At 43.5% G+C, this 21,104-nt stretch overlaps 4 protein-coding genes across 4 annotated transcripts; 3 read left to right on the forward strand and 1 right to left on the reverse strand.

Moving 5' to 3' along the window:
• The first annotated feature begins 550 nt into the window (after window positions 1-550).
• Window positions 551-16,354, forward strand: LOC6591829 (homeotic protein labial). Its single transcript, XM_026995331.1, has 3 exons — window positions 551-2,100; window positions 15,363-15,808; window positions 16,001-16,354. Exons 1-3 carry the CDS (start codon window positions 750-752, stop codon window positions 16,268-16,270), a joined length of 2,067 nt encoding a protein of 688 aa, XP_026851132.1. The 5' UTR covers window positions 551-749; the 3' UTR covers window positions 16,271-16,354.
• Window positions 16,355-18,019: 1,665 nt separating this feature from the next.
• On the forward strand, window positions 18,020-18,654 carry LOC6591830 (regulatory protein ada). Its single transcript, XM_002016944.2, has one exon. It carries the CDS (start codon window positions 18,033-18,035, stop codon window positions 18,603-18,605), a length of 573 nt encoding a protein of 190 aa, XP_002016980.1. The 5' UTR covers window positions 18,020-18,032; the 3' UTR covers window positions 18,606-18,654.
• On the reverse strand, window positions 18,625-19,696 carry LOC6591743 (signal peptidase complex catalytic subunit SEC11A). The gene is made up of 4 exons (XM_002016945.2): window positions 19,556-19,696; window positions 19,214-19,473; window positions 18,979-19,156; window positions 18,625-18,905 (listed from the first exon to the last, which is right to left on the reverse strand). Exons 1-4 carry the CDS (start codon window positions 19,622-19,624, stop codon window positions 18,855-18,857), a joined length of 558 nt encoding a protein of 185 aa, XP_002016981.1. The 5' UTR covers window positions 19,625-19,696; the 3' UTR covers window positions 18,625-18,854.
• A 454-nt stretch (window positions 19,697-20,150) lies between these two features.
• LOC6591744 (probable peptidyl-tRNA hydrolase 2) lies at window positions 20,151-21,070 on the forward strand. The gene is made up of 2 exons (XM_002016946.2): window positions 20,151-20,388; window positions 20,461-21,070. Exons 1-2 carry the CDS (start codon window positions 20,215-20,217, stop codon window positions 20,830-20,832), a joined length of 546 nt encoding a protein of 181 aa, XP_002016982.1. The 5' UTR covers window positions 20,151-20,214; the 3' UTR covers window positions 20,833-21,070.
• The last annotated feature ends 34 nt before the right edge of the window (window positions 21,071-21,104 follow it).

The following is a 21,104-nucleotide window of genomic DNA, read 5'->3' on the forward strand; positions in this document are numbered from 1 at the left end:
AACACAGCGAAAAGCAGCCTTGACGTACAATTGAAATTTTAGGCGGATATCCACCAAGTGAGAAATTAAATCCATTGTCTATTGGAAATTATTCTTCTATATTTCTAATTGATCTGACCAAACCATATACATATGTACTACACATATCGCATACCCCTCCAATAGTTCCCCCATCTCAAGTCCAACCCAATCCGCTCCTGCGTATCCATTGCCTGAGTAGCAAAAAAAAACACACACAGAAAGCGAAAGACAAGAAAATCTAAATGGAAACGGCACCACTGACGAAAACCGGTATGACTAACCCTCGTAGCAGTCTTTTGATAAGGGAAGACATTCGAGTACATAACAGAGAGAGCGAAACAGCCATACCTTCAGGCTAACATTGGGCCACAAGCGAAAGCGAGACAACGATAGAAGCAGAGATGAAGGCGTGGCCTACACAATCGGTCTGTTTGGGTTGATTCTCCGACCGACCAGGCCGACCAGACCAGTCGTGACCAGACTTGGTAAGCGCGCAGGCAGCACGTCGTCGTCGTTCGTGGTTGTGTTTCGATAGTGGTCGGATAGAAGATATAGAAGAACCGTTAGCCGTCGCGTAATATTACCGATTTGTGAGTGTGCCCAGCAGTGAATGAGTGAAGTGAAAATCAGAGCAGACACAGAGATAGAACGAACTCCAGTCGAAGCCAGAGGCATCGAGAACGAACTCCAGTCGAGGCTAGGGGCAAGTGTGGTTCCTGCTAGACAATATGATGGACGTAAGCAGCATGTACGGCAATCATCCGCACCACCATCCTCATCCACATGCCAATGTCTTCGATGGTTATGGCGGCACCACCACCGCCAGCACCAGCAGCAGCAGCGTAACCGCCAGCAATGCCAGCAGCTACTTTGCCCCGCACCAGCATCAGCATCACTTGCAACACCAGCAGCAGTTGCAACAGCAGCAATTGCAATTGCAACAGCAACAGCAGCAGCAGCAGCATGCCCTTACGTACAATGGCTATGAGAGCAGCTCCCCCGGCAGCTATTATCCCCAGCAGCAGGCACAACTGACACCACCGCCCCAGGCAGTGGGAGGAGGAGCAGTGGGCCTCCAGGTGCAACAGACGCAGCCACAGCCGCCGCTACCGCAGCAACAGCAACAACAGCTCTACCCCCACTCGCACCTGTTCAGCCCCAGTGCGGCGGAGTATGGGATCACGACGAGCACGGCCACCGGAAACCCAGGCACGCCACTGCATCCCACGAGCCACTCGCCGGCGGACTCCTACTACGAAAGCGATTCGGTGCACTCCTACTATGCCACCGCCGCGGTAGCCACTGTTCCGCCACCCACCAACAACTCACCTGTGACCGCGGCAAATGCCACCAATCCGCAACAGCAGCAGCAGCAACAGCAGCCAGGGATCGATGCCCATGCCCATGCCCCCATCATCAGCTCCGAGAACGGGATGATGTACACCAATCTGGACTGCATGTACAATCCAGTGCAGGCTCAGGCCCAGGCCCAGGCCCAGGCGCATGGCTATGCCGGACAGATCGAGGAGAAATATGCGGCAGTACTCCATGCCAGCTACGGGCCGGGCTTGATTCTGGAGGAGCAGGATCCCATGATGCAGCAGGCCACGCAGTCGCAGATGTGGCACCACCAGCAGCACTTGGCGGGGGGCTATGCCCTGGATGCCAGCCTTACGATGGACTCCCTGGGCATGCATGCGCACATGCATCATGGATTAGCCCACGGCCATTTGGCCAATCTTGCCACCAACTCCCACCAGCAACACCCACAGCTCCAACAGCAGCAACAGCAACATCCGAATCCACAGCAACATCCACAGAATCAATCGCCGGTGGCGCAGGCAACGTCCCAACAACAACAGCAACAGCAGCAGCAACATTCGGTGTCGCCCAATGGCGGGCTGTCGCGACACCAGCGCGGGGGTGTCATCTCCCCTGGCAGCTCCACATCCTCATCGACAGCCTCCGCCTCGAATGGCACGCACACAGCGAGCGCACAATCAAAATCGCCAAATCACTCGAGCAGCATTCCCACCTACAAGTGGATGCAGCTCAAGCGGAACGTTCCCAAGCCACAAGGTGAGTTTTTAGTGATAGGAATTGGATTACAAATAAGAATGTAAGTGATGAAAAGTAAAGGAAAAACATCTTTTAATTCCCTATTCCATATCTAAGAAACATTATGAGTCTCTTGCCACATTCTTACACCCACGAAACGCACTGTAAATCCCACACACACACTGACTAATAGAAATATGACAACCGCTCGTTAGGTAACCCCGGGGGCAATTTAAGAACTACATACTTGGCTAATTGCCACATTTCAGTTTTCCCGTCACTCCGACAGACGGATACGGACGCAGAGAAGTCAACTCGAATGATTCGCTCAATAGATCACATACCATAGTCAACAGCTAAATGAATATATTAAGCTAATCAAGCTGCGAACAAACAAACACACAAGACTCAAACGCTTAAAGGGTATAAAATAAAATGAAATAAAATTCAAAAATCATAAAACGATGACTTTCAAAACTGATTGACAGCTCAGATATAACAAAAAACACAAGAAAAACAAAAAGACGAATAAGAACAACAGAAACAACAACAATAAGAAAGGGGGAAGAAAGGGAATGATATGGTGGAGTATAAGATACCCTGTAATTGGAATTGTTATTTTACGAAAGCAGCAATTCAATTCTAAGCACTTTTGGCAGTAAGAAAGATATTGGTTATTTTATTTATATATTTAAAAAATTGTTGAATCCATCTAAAGTGGGAAAATTTAAGGAAGAATATGGAATTCCAGGGATTAATGTACAATAAGCCTGATTTCAGGGAGCTCTTTAACTCATAAGTGATAGTTCCAGCTCTTATCGTCCCTAGAACTTAGGATTTCCTGGAGGAAGTGGTATAGATTCTCCGAATACTGGGTATACAGCATCAGCAATAAGGCCAATCCAACAGTAGAATTACACCAACAGAGAAGGGAACAATAACTTTCTGGTGCGTCAGTCAGAGAGTCAAAAGAGACGTCCAACCGAGGGCATGTCACCTAAAAATAAGAATGTCTCTTCAAATGCCAAAGATTTTTCGCTTACCTCTCTCCACCAGACGAATCGCCCTGTCTATACACCCGGGACGGACCCACTCTCCTTCACTCATAATTTTTAGCCGTTCTCTTGGCCTCTCCTTTGGGCCGCGTTTTGGCATATTTCTTGCATATTTCAGATAATTTTGTCAATGCCTGTGCAGTCAGTCAGGTTGTCACTTGTCACATTTTCGCCGAGCACAGTTTTGTATCTGGGAATTAGCCAGCTAAGAGAATATACTTATATTCGTTGATAAACCACTTGAAAAAGTAAATGCATAATATATTCGTAAAAATATCGGACATATAGTATACATGTATATGTAATTTATTAAGCAACAGAAGCCGGTAAAAAAACGAGTAATTTTATGAAGTGGTTAAGCTGTTAATTGGTTTTGCGTTTATTCAGAAGAGAGGTCACAGCAAATCAATACAAAATTGTTGTATTATACTCGAATTATTGCTCACCCTGAGATATTGTTGAATTATTTGCATTTGAATAAAGGAATTTTCCAGATTTGTAGAGCATGTTTGAGGTCAAGCTCCTCCAACTTCTATTCCTCTATAAGTAGTACCTATACGTCAATCCCTTCATAACTCCCAATACACTCCCCTATTTCAGCCATAACCTGTTAACCCATTTAGTTTTGTCTGTGCGCTTATAATGCACTTAACCTGTTCGTGACACAATGTTGCACAACTGACGCTGATCGGAGATATTGGAGTATCAAGCGTCCAACCACTTACAGTTCAAACGTTAATCCCTTGGCTACACCAATAATCATACAAATATTTGCTTATTAATGCTGAAAAGTGTCATTTACATGCATCGTTTTCAATTAAACGACGCCAGAGATCCCCAGAAAATATCCCCCAACCCAAAAGCGATCCGAATCGAACCGAAACGATCTGAGATCCCTGATCCCCACGCGCCGCACCCAAAACGAGACCCAAATACGTTCCAAAGGGCCCCACGAATGACGCGTGCAAGTGGAACGAGGCGCTTATGCGAGGAGGGTCTGTGGCATGGGGATTTGCGGAGATGGGGCAGAGGCTGTGGCTGTGGCTGTTGGCTCTGGCTGTGGCTGGGGGGCAGAGGCGACCGCAAGTCAAACAAACAATTAAAGCGTGCAGCCAGAGTCCAACGAGATGCAGCTCGAATCAAGAATGAAACTTGCAACGCGACGGCAATGCGGGGAGAGATGGATGCTGAGGAGGATGATGCCGCTGGTTCTCTCATGGCATGCCGATCTGGAAGTCAAGTTGGCTGTCAGAAAAAATGATTATTTAAATAAGAGTTTCTCGTTTGAGCTTCACTGCAACCGAACTGTCACTGAGCAATGATCTGCCCACCGTCCCGCACCGCACCATCAGAGAGCTTCTCGGCTGGAATCTCTGGATGCTGGTGCCTGGTCTCTCTCTCTTGGATCGGATCCGATCTCTGGCTGTGAGCGCACATGCTTGGGTCCATCTGTCATGTCATCCATTTTCAGGCAGGGAAACAGCATAATCAGCAATCATGGTTATAAATGGTAGCATTCGACATATTGGCATTCACGCACTCCACTCCAGACATTACAGTACATATATATATATTTGTATATATACGTCATATATATTTGCGGTTGTATGTGCCCTGACCAGACTGGTCTTTCAATTCAAAAGAGTTCTCTAATGTGTTAATCAGCATTTTTCAATAACCAGACCACGCCACTGAAGATCAATTGTGGTGGCAGCTTCTCGGTTTGTTCTCTCTCCCGTTGGGATAAAGATTAATTGAAAATGTGTACTGAGATTTGTCATTGACTAACTTTAACCTAGGCATTTCTTGTACCTAAGTCCAACATATAGATTGGACAAGATTTTTTGGAGTAGACAAGATCAATCAATGTGAAAAACTCTCCAAATATTCAACCGCTGCTTGACACGATTGTGATGATAGATAAAACTAAAATTAGCAAAAATATATAGAAAAGAATCCACGGCAAAGCAGTGAAAACTTATCCATCATTTGTGGTGTCAGGGTTGAAGTAGTTCACGTTCTATGAGAACTCCAAGTTTGTATGCGAAATGTGTGAGATTTTCAGGGGGACAATTTAGGGTAGAATTCTAGATACTCTAATGGGGAGATGGCGGAGAGTATGAGATAGAAGATGGATTATTTTAAATATATATTTTTAGGAAATCCATATAAAACTCTGTGTAGGAATCAGTATTTTTTATAAGTGGTTTCCTTATGAAACTTCTGAAACATCTTCATAAGCTAAATACTTATTATTTGAAGGAATGGAAATATTTAAGTCTATATTATATCCCATTAATTGGGATTCATAAGAATCACTCCGACTATCTATCTTCCCTCTATTAGCACCCACAATTTGACCAATTTTTTACGACTACGCCTCGCAATAGTTTCTTTACATTTATTAGACTTTTGATGGGTTTCCCAAAAACAAAACTAATTGAAAGTTCCCCATTGAAAGGAGGAGGGACCAGCCTTGTTGTGGTAGAACAATTTAATTAATGCCTGGCAAATGGAAGTTCTGTTCGTGTTTTATTGTTTTTTAAACGATCTACCACTTTGTAGCTGCATTTTTTATATAGTGAACGAAGTGGGGGAAGGTCCACACGCGAGGTTACGAAAAAGAAAAATATGAAATATGAAAAGAGCTGACAAAAGTGAAGGAAACTCGTATTAACATAAATGTTGGTAGAGGAGGGAGTGGAAACAGAGGAAAACTTTTGGCCAAAAGGTTGCAAAAGGTGTTAGTTTTATGGGCCACTGAAGAGCGGCGGTGGGAGGGCCATGGACAGGGGGACCTTCGCTTGGGGTATTCAACATTTATTTGATGTGATGTTTTGATATTTCTTGACACCAACACGCGACCCAAAGAGCGACGAATGTGCCACAATGAAAACGAAATGAATTAATTACGTTCATTTCAAAAACACACACAAAAAATTGGTAAGAAATATACTCGTATAAAAACACAAACAAATGAGAACCCCGCAGCAGAGGCAGACTATTTAAATGAAATGATATTGTGGATAGAAAAGTGACCACCAGGAATTCGAGATAAGATCAAACGCTTGCCCAAACCAAAAAACCAAAACGAACCCAAACAGAACTGCGGCCGAGTGAGGCCAGACTTGAGCCGAGCCGAGACCAGACCCGACCCGACCCGCCCGCCTGTCTGTCACCGTCATCGTCAGAGCCGGGGTCCGTCACAGAGGTTAGGTTAGCCCGCTGACATAGAGATGGTAGCGTGAGTGGGCTATGAAGTGCTCCAAGTCATGTACGATAGTTAGGGACATACGCATTTTTGAAATGTGGTGCGGGTCTGTGAAAGCATATCTTTTGGGGATCTTTTGTTTTTCTCTTTCGTAGTTTACTACAGGAATGGCTCTACATTCTTAGTTTTCAATATATCCAAATGTAACAAATAATGCATATATAGTTCTATGTAAATATTGAATGTTGCTAGTGGTTCTAGAAGACGTTCTTCCATCATTCCATCATATGAATGTCTCCCCAACAACCCATGTCTACTCACATACCTCACAGCTCACTCACGCTACCATCTCTAAGCCGAATACTCCTCCAAACTCTACCAAAAAACATATCAGGCCAAGCCGGACGGACCAACAAAAATGTATGGCATGTGTCGTGACAAATTTTGTTCGCTGGCGCGCGCTGAGTTAACATTTTTGAAAGCGTATTATTAAATTTCTTTCCCTCTGTCTGTTTCGGGTGTTTTCTCCACTTTTTTTTTACTGGGGGTCAACGAGAAATCTAAGAACCCGAAGGAGCCACCGCCGAGACCTGGCCTTTGACTCGATTTGAATCGATTTGTTAGGTGATAAGCTTTGGGCAGTACTTACATTAATTACCACTTAAGTGGGATCGGGTTCGGTTAGCTTTGGAATCCCCTGCACAGTGGCCCGCTCGGCATCAGGCTCCCCATCTCCCAGTAGTACCTGATCCGCTCCCCATATCCCAGTTGTACCCGACCCGCTCCCGCTCCCGCTCCCTGTAGCACCGTCGACCTTCTCTCTCCATCTCCTGACGTACCGCAGTGACATTTACACACCTAAAATGTCAGTTTTCATAAAGTCTGAGTCCAGTCCAGTCGCTGGAGTTTTGCCGGAGACAACATGAGAAGCACATTAGTCCAGTCTGCGTGACAGCCAGCCAGCGAGGGATAGAGACGAGACCTGCGAGAGAACTGCTCCCAAAAATAAAGTAAAACAAAATTCTGTTTTCGAACCACCAAAGACCCATTCCCCTCCTTCTCACTGCATTAAAGGATATCGCTCGCCCTAGCCCGCTCAAGGGTGCGCTCTGTCTTCGTCCTTGCTTCCTTCCTTCCGCCTGTTATGTAATATTAACCACAATATCTATATGAAAATGTTTGCCTTGAATGGACATTTGGTGCAAACAGAACAGTGCGCCAAAAGCCAAACGCGGAGGATACGGATATCTTATCTGGTGTTTGCATTCGTCCAAGGTTCTCTCCGTATCCATGGCGCTGCTGCGTTCCATATTTTCCTCGCTTCCTTCGGTTCTCTGGACGCCTTAATACTTTTCAAGTGTATAATTTAGTAAATTATATAAGTATCGCGTTACGTGCTGTGACACAAGCACAAACACACTCAGCTCTCCCTCCCTCCAGGTTCGCCACGCGATATCGTCGATAAATGTGGCTCAATATCTTTTTTGTTTTCAGCACAAAATTGCACAAAGTCATCATGGATTTTCGTTGAATGTTGAGTTTCTACTGCACTGATAGGCTTATCAATGAGTAGAACTAATTGAGTGTGATTTATTTGTGGCACGATTTGCTATGGTAATGGTTCGACCAAATATAAATGTTATTTTTAAAGTATTTCAACCAAAAATAACACTTAAATTTCAAGTGGAATTAGCCAGGAATATAAATTGATTAAAATTTTGGAAGATTTATAACATCCGGGTGTGCAAAAGAGTTCCGTAAACAGTATGGAAGGAAGCAACCCAGAAATAGAATTCATATGATTATTTATAGATCATTTTAGCATGCAACATTCAACATTCCATACCGTTTCAAGAGCCTGTTTTGTTTTTTTTTTAGGCAACACCTATTCAACCTATTCAAATGGAGTTTCGTTGTAAGATCCCGACATAAACAAAATACTTTGCGACATAATGAATCATTTGACGAGACAAACAGTAGTCGGGGCGAACAATTTAAGCTGTTCCCAAAAAAATCATTTACGTCCAAAACGAGCCAGACAACTGTGCTTCAGTTCAGGCCAATGAAAACTTTTGCTCTCTATGGGGTAATGGGGTATTGCGGTGCCGGGTCTTTGAATCGTAGGTTCAAGGGGGAGAGACTCTATAAAGCACACGCATTTAGCAATTGATCTGCGAATCAAAGGGACCGCCTCGGTCTCCTCTGAGCCCCAGAGCTCGACAATTGTCTCGTTTTTTCTGTGGAAGGTGATTTCATTCCCCCGAACATTTTTCGAGGGTATGAACAGTAGATAAAATGGTAAACGAAAGCTGTCAATTTGAAGTTTCTTTGTTGGTATTTTATCATTGTTTCATTCGAATGCTAGAGCGACTGCTGCTCCCGCTCTGCTCTGGTTTTCTTTCTGGCGATATCAGTAGTGCCTCTTAGAGAAGGCGTCCACCGCTGGCACTCCTCTCTCTCTCCTTCCCCCCGCTCCGATAACGGACAATGGGACAGCGGGCGGCTTTAAAGTGGACATTCTAGTGGCCGGCCAGGTATTAGCCATGAACGCCTCTGAACTTCAACTTGCGCGGCGACACGCGCTGCGCTACTTTGATTTATTTCACTCTGTTTTCATTTTGTTACTTTTATTTTCGTTTCGCCTCGATTGAGGCCAATTGATGGATGTATCCTATCTATCTTTAGGCACTAGCATTAGTTCTATGCTGAGGGTAGGGGTACTGGCTTTAGGTATTAGTTTAATTACTCCATACAGGCTTAGTTTAGATGGAAAAGATTTGATTTGAATTAAAGAATTTGATTCGATTTTAATGGTAACGACTGAATCAATGCGATTCAGCGATATTGGAGTAGGATATAAAGCGATTGCTTCCATAGAAAAATTCTCGAAAAATCTTCTTCAGTTATTTTTGGGAGCTTTGAACCCAATGAGTCATGGCTTTGTGCCCAAATAATGCCTAAGCCTCGTAACACTTTCCATTTGACAGGCAAAATCCAAGGACAACACACAAGAAAATATAATTCTTGATATTTTCGATATTCTGTAGCGCAAAAAGAGAGGAAAATAATGATTTATTATATTGAAATTATCTCGTGTAAACAAGTCAAGTTGCCAGTTTGGCTAATGCCGCCTGTCGCCTGTCGGCGGTCCCGCCCGGTCCCCCTCCCCTGAACACCAGTCCCGTCCCCCTTCACACCAGTCGGTAAAATTTTGTTAATTTGTCTAATGAAAATTGTATTTCTATGGATGGTTTTGGGGGGAGTTTTGGGTGAGACTGGGAAAACCGAAAACCGAAAGCCGAAAGCAAACCCGCGGCCTAAGAGGCAAAGTCAAGATATTGAAGGCGACAGTCGACAGTCTGAGGCTCGCGTCTTGTCTACAGGAATTTTCACGGCGGGGCACGAAGATTGATGATGACATTAGCATCATTGTCGAAAAAATATTTTAAAGGACCAAAAGCAGCCTTTTCTTGTGTGCTGCTGCTGCCTTCCGCTCGAGTGGCAAAATGTTTTGAAATTTGTTTGGTTGACATTTTAATTTGCAAATACTTGGGAATATATATATGTATATATATATGCATATATATCGTGTCAGGACTGAAGCTTTAATTGAATTAAATCATCAAAGAAGCAGGGGAAAAAGAGGTTGGGTTTCGGAGTAGGGCCCATGTCAAGTGGAGCCACTCAAAGTGTTGACTGTCAGCTCATTGGCACGCACAAAGGCACACACTCTCATGGGTATATGTACAGTATAGTGGTTGTACATAGCCCACATTTTTTTTTTGGCATTTGGTCGCCATTTTTATATACATTTTTTCCTTTTTCTTAGCTTCTATCGAACACCCTTATTTCAACAGCTCTTCAACATATACAATGTACAATTCCCTATATACAAGAGCACAAATAACAAAGCCAAAAAAAAGGGAAACTATGAACATCTATGGCCATGTGTATGTGCCTGTGCATTTTCGTTGGGTGATCCGTCATCTTGTCAGAATGTATTATTCGAATTAAGATTTTACTTCTCCTTTTTTGCTGCTGCTGTTGCTGTTGCTGCTGCCATTGAATTGAATTAACACAAACAGGCAGCTGTACCTCGGATACAAACAGACATGGAAAAACTAACCCTCTAGCTGCCACCTCCCTGCCTCGCCTGCCTCCCTCCCAACCGTTGGAAACCGAATTTGTTCAAGCAGTTAGTCAGTTCTATTAATAATAAAAAACCCAAGCGGTTGCCTAAATTATAAAAATAACTACCCAGCCAACAACAGAAATTAGAACTTAACAAAATAATAATTGTTAATCGGAAATGTTGTCAGTCTTATCGGCTTGAGAGAGGAAGAAAGGTACTTCAGACCATTCAGACAATCTATAAAACAGCTGGAGATAATCTTCCGTATAGACATTGTTGTCATAGGCGGACTACATTTCAGTAACCTATTTTAATAGGATATTGTTCGTCTTCTGGTTAATCAGAAAATCATTTATTCCACGAAATAATAACCATGAAAAACTAATCACAAAGATATCATAATCACGTATCGAGACAACGAATTTAATTCAATTTGCTCTCTCTCTCTCCTCCTCTCTCTCTGTCGCCATGTGGGGCGACTTCTTATCGCCAAAAAACCAAATATGTAGTACAAATAATGCTGTCGATTTTGATTTTCGGGACTTGCTACTGGAATTCAACGTAATCTACAAAAAAATAAAAATAAAATAAAGAAATAAAGCAAAAAACAGTAGCCAAAATATAGCTATTAAGATAACACAAATATGTGCATACTGTGGCTGTGTAAATATTTAAATCGAGTTCAGTTTTTTTGACGACCAACAACGACATAATTTTCCATGGGCAAACAAACGGATTGAAGGGACAGACAAGACACACGAACAACTCAAACAGAAGATCTATGTATGATAACTACTTCCGGAACAGACAGACAGAAGAGACATTTAAGATGGGAGACAGTTAACAGGCTTAAGAAATGTGTAGATCTAGGCGCCATTTATTACCATTTCCCAAAAGGGTACCTCTGGGTTACCTCTGAATCACACAGCTTTCTGTTTCTTTTTGGATACTTTTTTATAATTTCAAAAACCTTTTGTTAAACAATTTCCATGTGTGTTAGACATCGTGACTAATAAGCTGCGGGATGTCTGGTTATGCCCCGTAACCAAAAATCTTTCAATTAAGTTGGAAAAACTTGACTTCTCCTTTGTTTCGTTTCGGTTTGTTTTTTGGGATTTGAGATGATATGTAGATACTTGTACAATTATAAGAATTTTGGGTATTTTGTGCATTTCATGTTTGAAATGTAGATACGACTGCATCATCGCATGACATGTGGAAAAAGTCACGAGTTGACAGGCAGCCAATAAAACTGACAGCCTGAATGGACACGGCCCATGAGCGACGGACGGGATTCGATGGGATTATATGGCATTTTAGTCAAGTCAGACCCGTGCCTGGACAGACAGATAGACAGACAGACATTGAAATGCCAGCAAAGAGTGTTGACTGTCCTTAATTAGCAGCCACCCTCGAAAGGGTTTGAGATTCCCAAAACAACCCAATTAGTTCGGACTGACCTCTGGCCAGTGAATCCGAACATCTGTCCCGAGCAAAACAAAGCAAAATACGAGCATGTTCCATTGATTGCAAAATATTATTGGCCATAGTTCCACTCAAAGCAATGTCTGAGTTCTTTCCGTTTGGGGGCCATAAATTACCTTCAGGTGATCAATCAAATCGTCACTAAAACCCACCGATCGTCAGCACTTTTTGGTGTGCACTTTTATGGAGCCCCACAGATTAGGTTGCGACTGGACTGCTAAGAAATTATGTAGTTCTAGAAAGTTTTTTTTTTGCCACATGACGTTGATGTTGGACGGACGAGTATTTAATCAACAATTAAAACAATTTACTTTTAATTGAAATATAATTTTCTATTTGCACTCGAATTAAATATTATTATCAATTGAGCCCTTGGCCAGACACAACGCATGTCGCACTTCGGTCTACGGTCTACAGTCTACAGTCTGGTATGGTCTCCAGTTTTCCAGTCCCATTTAATCGCCCCAAAACGGACCTCTTGTAATGCTACCCAGAGCTCACAGAGTGGGCCCCACTTGGTATCTGTGTGCTGTGTTGTCTGTGTGTGAGTGGGGGGATCTCTGTAAAGTGGCAGTGGCGCCTACATAATAGAACTGATAATATCATTATATCTCTCATATCAAAATGGCCGTTCGCTCGGTTGCCCCATGACTCAGATGTGAACGGGGAAGTGTTTGGGTAACGCAGATTTCAAGGACAAAGTGTGGACTATTTCAAGTGCAATTTAGTAGAACAGGGTATTAGAAGATTTTTGAAATGTGTTACCAGTGTATCAGAAATAATAAAAAAGAAGAGGACTAAACTAAAATTGAAGTTAGTGGAATTGCTTTATAGTTAATCTGATTTCTGCTGATACCAAAGTATTAGGGATCATTGTATCATTAGATTATGGAAAAAGTATTAGCATTAAATTGTTATATTCCATTTCTTCCCTTGCAATATTTTCGAACCGATTCCTGCTTTGGGAACTTTCTTTAATTCCTCCCCAATGAAAACTCTCTTTATTTGCCGCATTATAAACACTTTCTTTGACTCAATTGAAAACAATCAATGTTGATTGTATTTTCCCTAGATTTTTCCCCATTCACAGATACACTTTTCACACGAGAAATGTCAACAGACAGACAGACAAACGTTCGACTGAGTGACTGACTGGCTTAAACCTGCAATTGTAATTACCGCTAGTTGAGATGTTATCAAATTACATTGACTCTGGGTGGCGCCCCTAGCTGTTGCACCCCCGCAGCCCTCTCTCTCTGGTGCTGCAGCGCCTCTTTGCTGTTTGCATTGATTGTCAACAGTGTCACTCTTAAGCTTAAGCGCCAATGTGACACCACCTCTTTCCGCCCAGCCAAGAGGAGATGGCCTTCAGCAGGGGAGGGTTGGGCCGTCCGAGGGGCTGAAGCACAGTTAGTCGTCGCTGAGTTTTCCCTACATTTCCACCTCTCTGTCAGCAGTGTCGCCACGGCCCCCACCTTGCCCCATCCACACCTCTCGCCTCGCCTCACGTCGCGCTCGGAGCATTGAAGTGGAAGCGATCCCCCGATAATGCTCTCTAAAACTAATATTACAAAGTAGATATCGTTTGGCGCCGGACAAAAGCGACAGTGCCGCCAACTGGCCGCGACATGTTTGACAACCCGAGCGACACCAGCGGCAGCAGCAGCAGCAGCAGTGGCACGAACAGCATAGGCAGCACAGTGGCATGAAAGTTACGGCTCATATTGCGGGTCAACCACGAAGGTCTTCAAGCTAAGGAAACACTGTATCTTGAACATTTTTAACAAGAAAAGTAAAGGATTGAAGGCTTAAATCGATTCCACATTCATTTATATTTATTTTTCACATCCTTCGACCTTTGGTGGGGTTCCTTCATTCTTCACAAAGGTTCTCCCCTATTCGTTCCACTGTGCATTGATTGGCGGCAGCCGGAGCTGCCATCCATATTGATAACCGGAATGCAGTGTAGTACTCGTAATATCCAACTGCCACTGCCACTACTGTCACTGCCACTGCAACTGCTGCAACTGCCGCCGCCGCCGCCGCCGCTCGGGTTTGTTTGTCTGTTTGCTGGAAAATTCAAATGTAGCCCAAGCCACTCACCGCCGTAATCCTTGGGCTTGTTTTCTTAGACATTCCTGTGTGCATTACGATAGGAGCCGAGGAGCGACTTCAATTCGGCGGCCACTTATCGATCCAATCCCCCTGGCAAACAGGCCACAAATCCTCGAAAGGTGCGCAACCGGCTACTGTGTGCGGATTCCATCTGCGGATGCCAAAATTAATATTGGGAGTGGGAGTAGGAGCATGAGTAGGAGAGCACTCACCAAGAGGAGCAAAACGAGAAGCAGTGGCAGCAGCAGTTAAGTGTCATAAATTCATCATTCATTTGTGGATTGAAAACCTTATTTATTGTGTGTCGTTGGGGTTTGATTTATGGCTGTACGAAAGACCAATTGCCTAAAAATTGGTAGCACCAATTCAAAAATTAAATGGATTCGGGTAAAATTAATACGACTAGACGACGGCTTTCTTTCAACTTTCAGGAAGGTTAATCAATATCATTTAGCAGCTCCAAAATGAAACACTTATTAATTGATTTATGCTGAATGAAACTTTCATTGAGATTTATGATTGTGTGAAAAGGTTTTTTATGAGCCTCTTGGGATGCCTTGTAAGGGGGGAGTGTCAACAGAAAATCATATTTTCCAAGAAGATCTTTACTTCATTCCCCGAAAAAACATTTAAGCATTTAAGCAGTGTTTATGATCTTAACATCTCACCAAATAACTTCCAACTTATTAACAGATTAAAGAACGTTTTTGAAACTCCACAGCATTTAGAAAATTACAGATTTTGTAGTAGAGACCTAAAAACATACCCCACAAATTGTAATGAATTCAATTATCCGCACTCAGCACGTCTTCGAAGACATTTCGGGACAATCCAACCAAAAGAAACCACAACAAACCTTGGGCAGAAGATCATGACCAAATCCTAGACGTGCCCACAAATATCATAATTCCTGAACCACCCACAAAAACCAGAGTCAAAACTATGGTCCGAGTCCCGCTGTCAGGATAATCCCAATATTTTCCAAACAAAACCTATTGAGCGCATGAAATCCTTCTATGGGAGGGCAGAGGGAATCGGTTTCATGATCGTCGGCTTTAGCCACGGGGCGCATGTCAAATTATGAATAAAATGCAAAATCACGCAAACAAGGCAAAAAGTCAACCCAGGAGGGAGGGTGAATATCCTACGAGTATGGGGTCCTAAACTCTCACAATGATTAGCTGCGACAGCTAGAGATCAACACCGAGGGGATCGTTCTCCTCCTCCAAACCACAACAGAAACCATATCTTATGTTCTGTCTTTTCTCTTTCTCTCTCTTTGCAGCACCAAAACTACCTGCCAACAGCATTGCAAACATGCACCACGACTACCAGATGAATGGACAGCAGCTCGAGATGTGCCGCAGTGTTGGTGGTGGTGCAGCTGGTGGGAGTGGCAGCGTGGCCAATGGTCCCGGAGTTGGTGGCAACGGCTCTGGCCTCGGAAGCGTCCTGTCCGTGCAGAATTCCCTGATGCTCTCTGCGAACAATGCATCCGCGGGCAATGCCCCGAATGGCATGGGCGTGAGCATCGGCGTGGGTATGGGCAATGGGCCGGGCGGTAGTGGCCTCAGCAGCTGCAGCCTGTCCAACAACACCAACAACTCCGGCAGGACGAACTTCACCAACAAACAACTGACGGAGCTGGAGAAGGAGTTCCACTTCAATCGGTATCTGACACGGGCCCGGCGCATCGAAATAGCAAATACATTGCAACTGAATGAAACGCAGGTGAGAAACCATTTATTTATTATTATTTATGGCTTAAAAATGCTCCACCATCTCTCTGTAGCTGTAAATTCCAACCTCTTTGGGTTTTTTTTCCAAAGTACTTCCTAAAGGAGCGTGCAGCTCTGTCCACTCAATCCTTATGCGACTCAAATTTCGTAAGACTAATATCTCCTTCTCTTCTTTTTCTTGTAGGTTAAGATCTGGTTCCAAAATCGGCGCATGAAGCAAAAGAAGCGCGTCAAGGAAGGCCTCATTCCGGCGGATATGCTCACCCAGCACACATCCATACCCGTAATCACAGAGAAGCCACCGCAGCAGCAGCAGCAACAGCAGCAGCAACAACAGCAACAGCAGCAGCAGCAAGCAGAGCTGCAATTGAAGCCGCAAAGCAGTGAATTAAGCAGTAACGAACTGCCTGCAGCAGCCATAACGGTAACAACAGCATCCGCCAAGCAGAGTTGAACACGTTTTCAGGATTTTGCTCAGATCAGATCTTTGTTTTAATTGTTATCGCTGTTATTGTTGTTGTTGTTGTCGGCAAAATGTTGACGCATTTCGTTGTGATAAATTAATAGAAAATGCAAAAAAAAAAGAAATGAAATAAAATAAAATAAGAGAATACAATAATTAAATAAATATTATGTCATACTAGTAGCAAATTTCATAAAAATTCAAAATAATAATATTAATAATAAGCAAATCGGTAATCAAACATTGCTAGCAACTTGTGAAATCGAGGTGCCATATGTATCATCTAGGGGCTGTAAATACTTAAACTAGTTTCGCATTGCCGCAGCTGAAGCACTAAACATTGACTCAGGGTTAACAAAAACGTATACTTAATTTATAAAAACAAAACTGAAACTTGAAAGCACGCAGAGCAATTGACAAAATACATTAATCAAAATCAAAAGGAAACAAGAATAGAATCAGAATAGAGTAACTAAATAATTTTACAGCTTAGTAGAATCCAATCCCCAATGTATACCCCACATTTCCGTACGAGTAGTATTATTAGCTAAGTTTTAAGATGCAGAGTAATTCGTTTTTTTCTAGAGTCCAATCGGTATGACACAATCTTGATGTACTGTCTGTATATTTAATCTAGTCCTAATTGTAATATAATTATAATTGTACAACATCTATATATTTAAAGAAACAATAAACGAAAACCGATTGAAAATTGTTGATACAATATGATGGCATAGATATTATCATTATGATGGAGATCCATGTAGCTTCCGAGAACTAAATATAAATATATATATGGCGTTGTATTATCAGTACATCCAATGGGGGAACTCTGCAGGAAAACGTGGACTATATCTTGATTAATTGCATAGTCCCATGGTCAACATATTTTATGCAAATCTATCATTATGACAGACCTTTTCTAGGGATTAATTCCACAAAAACAGAGTTCTATACATCACATGTTATGGAAATTAAAATTTGTGTAGGGATTTGTCGCTTTTTGATATCATGAGTAATTTTCGCGGCAAAGGAAATTCATCAAATACCTTTTGACCAAAGTAGTTTTGCATATGGATGATAGATACGATTTTAAGGCCACATTATAGATTGCTATAGAAAGCGTTGGCAGCAAAGGAATATGGTAAATATTTTTCTGGTTAAACCTATTTGGGCTATATTGAATATGAGTCATCAAATGACAATAAGTTCCATTCACTGAGCACATGAAAATGGTTTGAGATTTTTGTTTAAACATTTCAAATATTCCATTCATTTTTTAGGAATAATAGATTAATGTGATATGATTCAAGTCGCGCGCTCTAAAGTTGGAATTGTCAAAGTATCGCACATATCGTACAAAAAGATTGACATTTACGGTATATCGATATACAATGGTATATTTTATCAATTACATCTATCTATTAAATTTAATTTTGAAAGATAAAGAAAGGGAATAGAAATCCAATAAAAGCAAGTGTTTAAAATAAGCCAGTCAATTAGAAAATTGATTCATTAATCGTATTAAATTATGTGGACACGGCTGAGTGTTCTATCTAGCTAGTAATATTCGACGGAATATTAAAAACGAGGAATATGTATAAAAGAACTTGAATTCGTCAGTATATTTACGGTATATTTTAAAAGTGAGATGATATATTTCTGAGGGTCGGACGGTATTTTAACGACAAATCCGCGGTCACACAGCTGCCAAGCCGGCCTTTTATAAAATTTTGAAAATTTCACAATAAAAATGTGGTTTTCCGAGAATTTAAAGATCCGCTTGACAATGATGACAAGGAGACCGCGCCTGATCCGCTATGGCTTCGTCGACACCACGTTTGGCCGCATGCTAATGGGAGTGGTTTCCTTGGACGATATTCAGAGCGAAGCTCAAGACGCCATTTGTCTACTGTATTTCGTGATGGAGAACGACCAATACACTCTCGACGAGGCGATAAGTCGCTCGCACGGTGCGAAGATGGAGCAGGACAGTGCCACCATCCAGAAGTGGGCCTACAAGCTTTTCTCGGCTGGCAAGGACGCGGAATGTTTGATCGACGTTGCTATCATTGGGACACAATTCGAGACGGCTGTTTGGTCCGCTCTGCTGGAGGTGAAGAGTGGTCAGACGTACACATACTTGCAGCTGGCGACGCAGATGGGTCGCCCCGAGGTCGTGCGCTCGCTGGCCAGTGCAGTGGGCCGGAACCAGGTGGCCATTCTCATACCCTGCCACCGCATTGTGTCCAAGAACGGGGACTCCAAGTACTACTGGGGCGGCAAGCTCAAGCAGGAACTGCTCAGCTTCGAGGCTAAAAAATAGATTGTTATAACAAACATGATTAAAAATTGTTATATTTTGTTTATTGAAATTCAGCTCCGGACACTTCGGAGTCCGGACAACTTGTTTTGTTTCGTTTTTGTGGCGACTTGTTGAGGGGCCGTGGACAGGAAAGAATCGTTGCGGGATTGATCAAATGAAAAAATGCGAAAACAGGCTCGAGATTGTGCACATTCTGGGCGCAGATCCTACTTATATATTGTACCTATAAATAAACGTGCCGCCGCCGCTCTACTCTCGATGCAGTAGAACGAATATTGCCAGTATCGAGAGAATGGCCCACTGTAAAGAGGGAACACGAGAGCGGATCAGCAAGGGAAGACTTGACGGAGGGTTAGTTGGGAAAATCACTCACTTTAACCTTCGGATACTCGTTCATGAAGATGGTGATGATGCCCACGTAGGGCAGGAAGCCCCTGGCTCTACCCACAATATCCTTTTTGGTCAGCCAGAGCTGGTTGGGCGCGTACAGGCCTCGGTCGTCCACGTTGTTGTTGTCGCCCTTGGTCAGGAACTTGACGCTGCCGTCCTCCCTGCAATATCAATAATCGGGGAATCAGTAAAAGTTGCAGCAGCCCGGTGAGACCTACTTCTCATGCAGCTTGATCACGCGATGCACTATCGGAATGTCTCTGCCCTCCACCTTGAACACAACGATCTCGCCGACGCGCACTGGATCCTCCTTGTAGTTGGTGAGGAAGAGCAGGTCGCCGCGGTGAAATGCCGGCTCCATGCTGCCACTGAGCACCACCACGATGGGCGATTCGCTGCCGGTGACCACCATCAGGCCCTTCCAGATCATCAGGGCCGACGAGACGATCATGGCGAAGCTCAGCACCTGATACAGGGACTGCAAGCAGCCAAACAAAGACACATCATTTATTAACAAATGCCACATTCAACGCCGAACAAGGCGGCGGCGCTCCTCTCACCTGACGCTTGTTCATTCTGTTGAAATCGCCCAGCATTTCATCGATTTGCAGCATGCTTGCTACGCCCATGGTTGCGGCTGTGTGATTTGTGGGGTATATTTCCTTAAATTAACCTAGCTAAATGCGAATTCGATCGGGTTTTAAAAATGCTACGTCGACGAAGACAGAACAGAAAAATACAGACACGTATGAAGTAGAGCCTGGACAAACATCGATAGTATCATCGGTGGAAATATCGATGTTTTCATCACACCTCTAACAGCACAGTGGGTACCCAAATGTAGTGAAATAGCTTACATATTCTAAATAATATTAAGACTGGGATATTGGTGTGCCTCAGACGTCTTTTTGGTTTGTTTTATTTTATGTTCAATATAATGTAAAAATTTAAATTTTTTCAGAAAAGCGATTGTAGTCTAGGAAGCATGGTGTTGCTAGTATAGGTCAGGCAATACAAAGACAATTGCTAGTTTCCAATGCATCATGTAAATGAGTTTTCTCGGATTTGTAGCTTTACAATTTTCAATAATGAATATACGTAAATCTTATCGATAGTTGCACAAACATTGTCCATCTCTAAGATTTGAAAACGTGAGGTGAGCGCCACAGCTTGCCTTTTTTTGCGAAATAATAGAAGCCTGCCTGAGATACAAAGCGAAATGGGTGATAAACTGCTGGACACTGCACAAATCATCAATGGAATGGCTGTGATGATATCATTTTTCGTCGGCTACCGCTACGCCATCAAGCGCGGCGAGTCCAAGGCGTCGGACGAAGGAGCAGAGGCTGCGACCGGTAGCACGACCACGAAGGAGGCTGCCGTAACCGACAAGGTGAGCCTACTGACCCAATTCCACTCTTCCACAATTCTTCCAGGCGGGGGCTAATTATCGGTGTGTTTGCAGAACTATGGTGGCTTCAACGAGAACTTCAAAATGGTTCTGGTCGTGCGGAACGACCTGAAGATGGGCAAGGGCAAGATTGCCGCCCAATGTGGCCATGGAGCGGTGGGCGCCTATCAGAAGGCGGTGACGCGGATTCCGCGTCTGTTGCGCGCCTGGGAGAACTGCGGCTGTGCCAAAATCGCCGTGCGCGTGGAGAGCGAGGCAGAGCTGGTGGCCATCAAGAACGCCGCCGAACGGCAGCAGCTGAACACGTGCCTTATACGCGACGCCGGTCGCACCCAGATCGAGCCCAACTCCAAGACCGTGCTGGCCGTGGGCCCAGCTGCGGCAGTCGATATCGATCGTGTCACCGGGCACCTGAAGCTCTTGTAAGGCATTGGCATACTCGCAAGCCATAGAGAACACACACACCACACACACACCCACTTATTTACGCGCACCTCAAACAAAAACAACACTCAAAAAGCAATATGGGTCAGGGCTTGTGGGGTGGTGGAATGGCAGCAATGGGTGGTATGATTGTGCCTCCATTACGACGTTAGGATACGACGCTGACGACTGTGAAAATGCAAGTTAATCTAAGAATAAAGTTTAAAATTTACCTATTAAATGATCTGTAATGCAGCTTCCGCTTGCAAAAGCTC

Source organism: Drosophila persimilis, unplaced genomic scaffold, assembly GCF_003286085.1.
Source record: "Drosophila persimilis strain 14011-0111.01,24,50 unplaced genomic scaffold, DperRS2 tig00000000-arrow-pilon, whole genome shotgun sequence".
In the NCBI taxonomy this organism is placed as follows: Eukaryota; Metazoa; Arthropoda; class Insecta; order Diptera; family Drosophilidae; genus Drosophila; species Drosophila persimilis.

Bases quoted from the DNA above. Each gene is read 5' to 3' on its own strand.
- LOC6591829 (XM_026995331.1), top strand. From the start codon at position 750: ATGATGGACGTAAGCAGCATGTACGGCAATCATCCGCACCACCATCCT. The intron at 2,101-15,362 runs GTGAGTTTTTAG...CTCTCTTTGCAG, and splicing joins GAACGTTCCCAAGCCACAAG to CACCAAAACTACCTGCCAAC. The intron at 15,809-16,000 runs GTGAGAAACCAT...TTTTTCTTGTAG, and splicing joins TGCAACTGAATGAAACGCAG to GTTAAGATCTGGTTCCAAAA.
- LOC6591830 (XM_002016944.2), top strand. From the start codon at position 18,033: ATGTGGTTTTCCGAGAATTTAAAGATCCGCTTGACAATGATGACAAGG.
- LOC6591743 (XM_002016945.2), bottom strand. From the start codon at position 19,624: ATGGGCGTAGCAAGCATGCTGCAAATCGATGAAATGCTGGGCGATTTC. The intron at 19,474-19,555 runs GTGAGAGGAGCG...GGCTGCTTGCAG, and splicing joins ACAGAATGAACAAGCGTCAG to TCCCTGTATCAGGTGCTGAG. The intron at 19,157-19,213 runs GTAGGTCTCACC...TTGATATTGCAG, and splicing joins GTGATCAAGCTGCATGAGAA to GGAGGACGGCAGCGTCAAGT.
- LOC6591744 (XM_002016946.2), top strand. From the start codon at position 20,215: ATGGGTGATAAACTGCTGGACACTGCACAAATCATCAATGGAATGGCT. The intron at 20,389-20,460 runs GTGAGCCTACTG...GTGTGTTTGCAG, and splicing joins AGGCTGCCGTAACCGACAAG to AACTATGGTGGCTTCAACGA.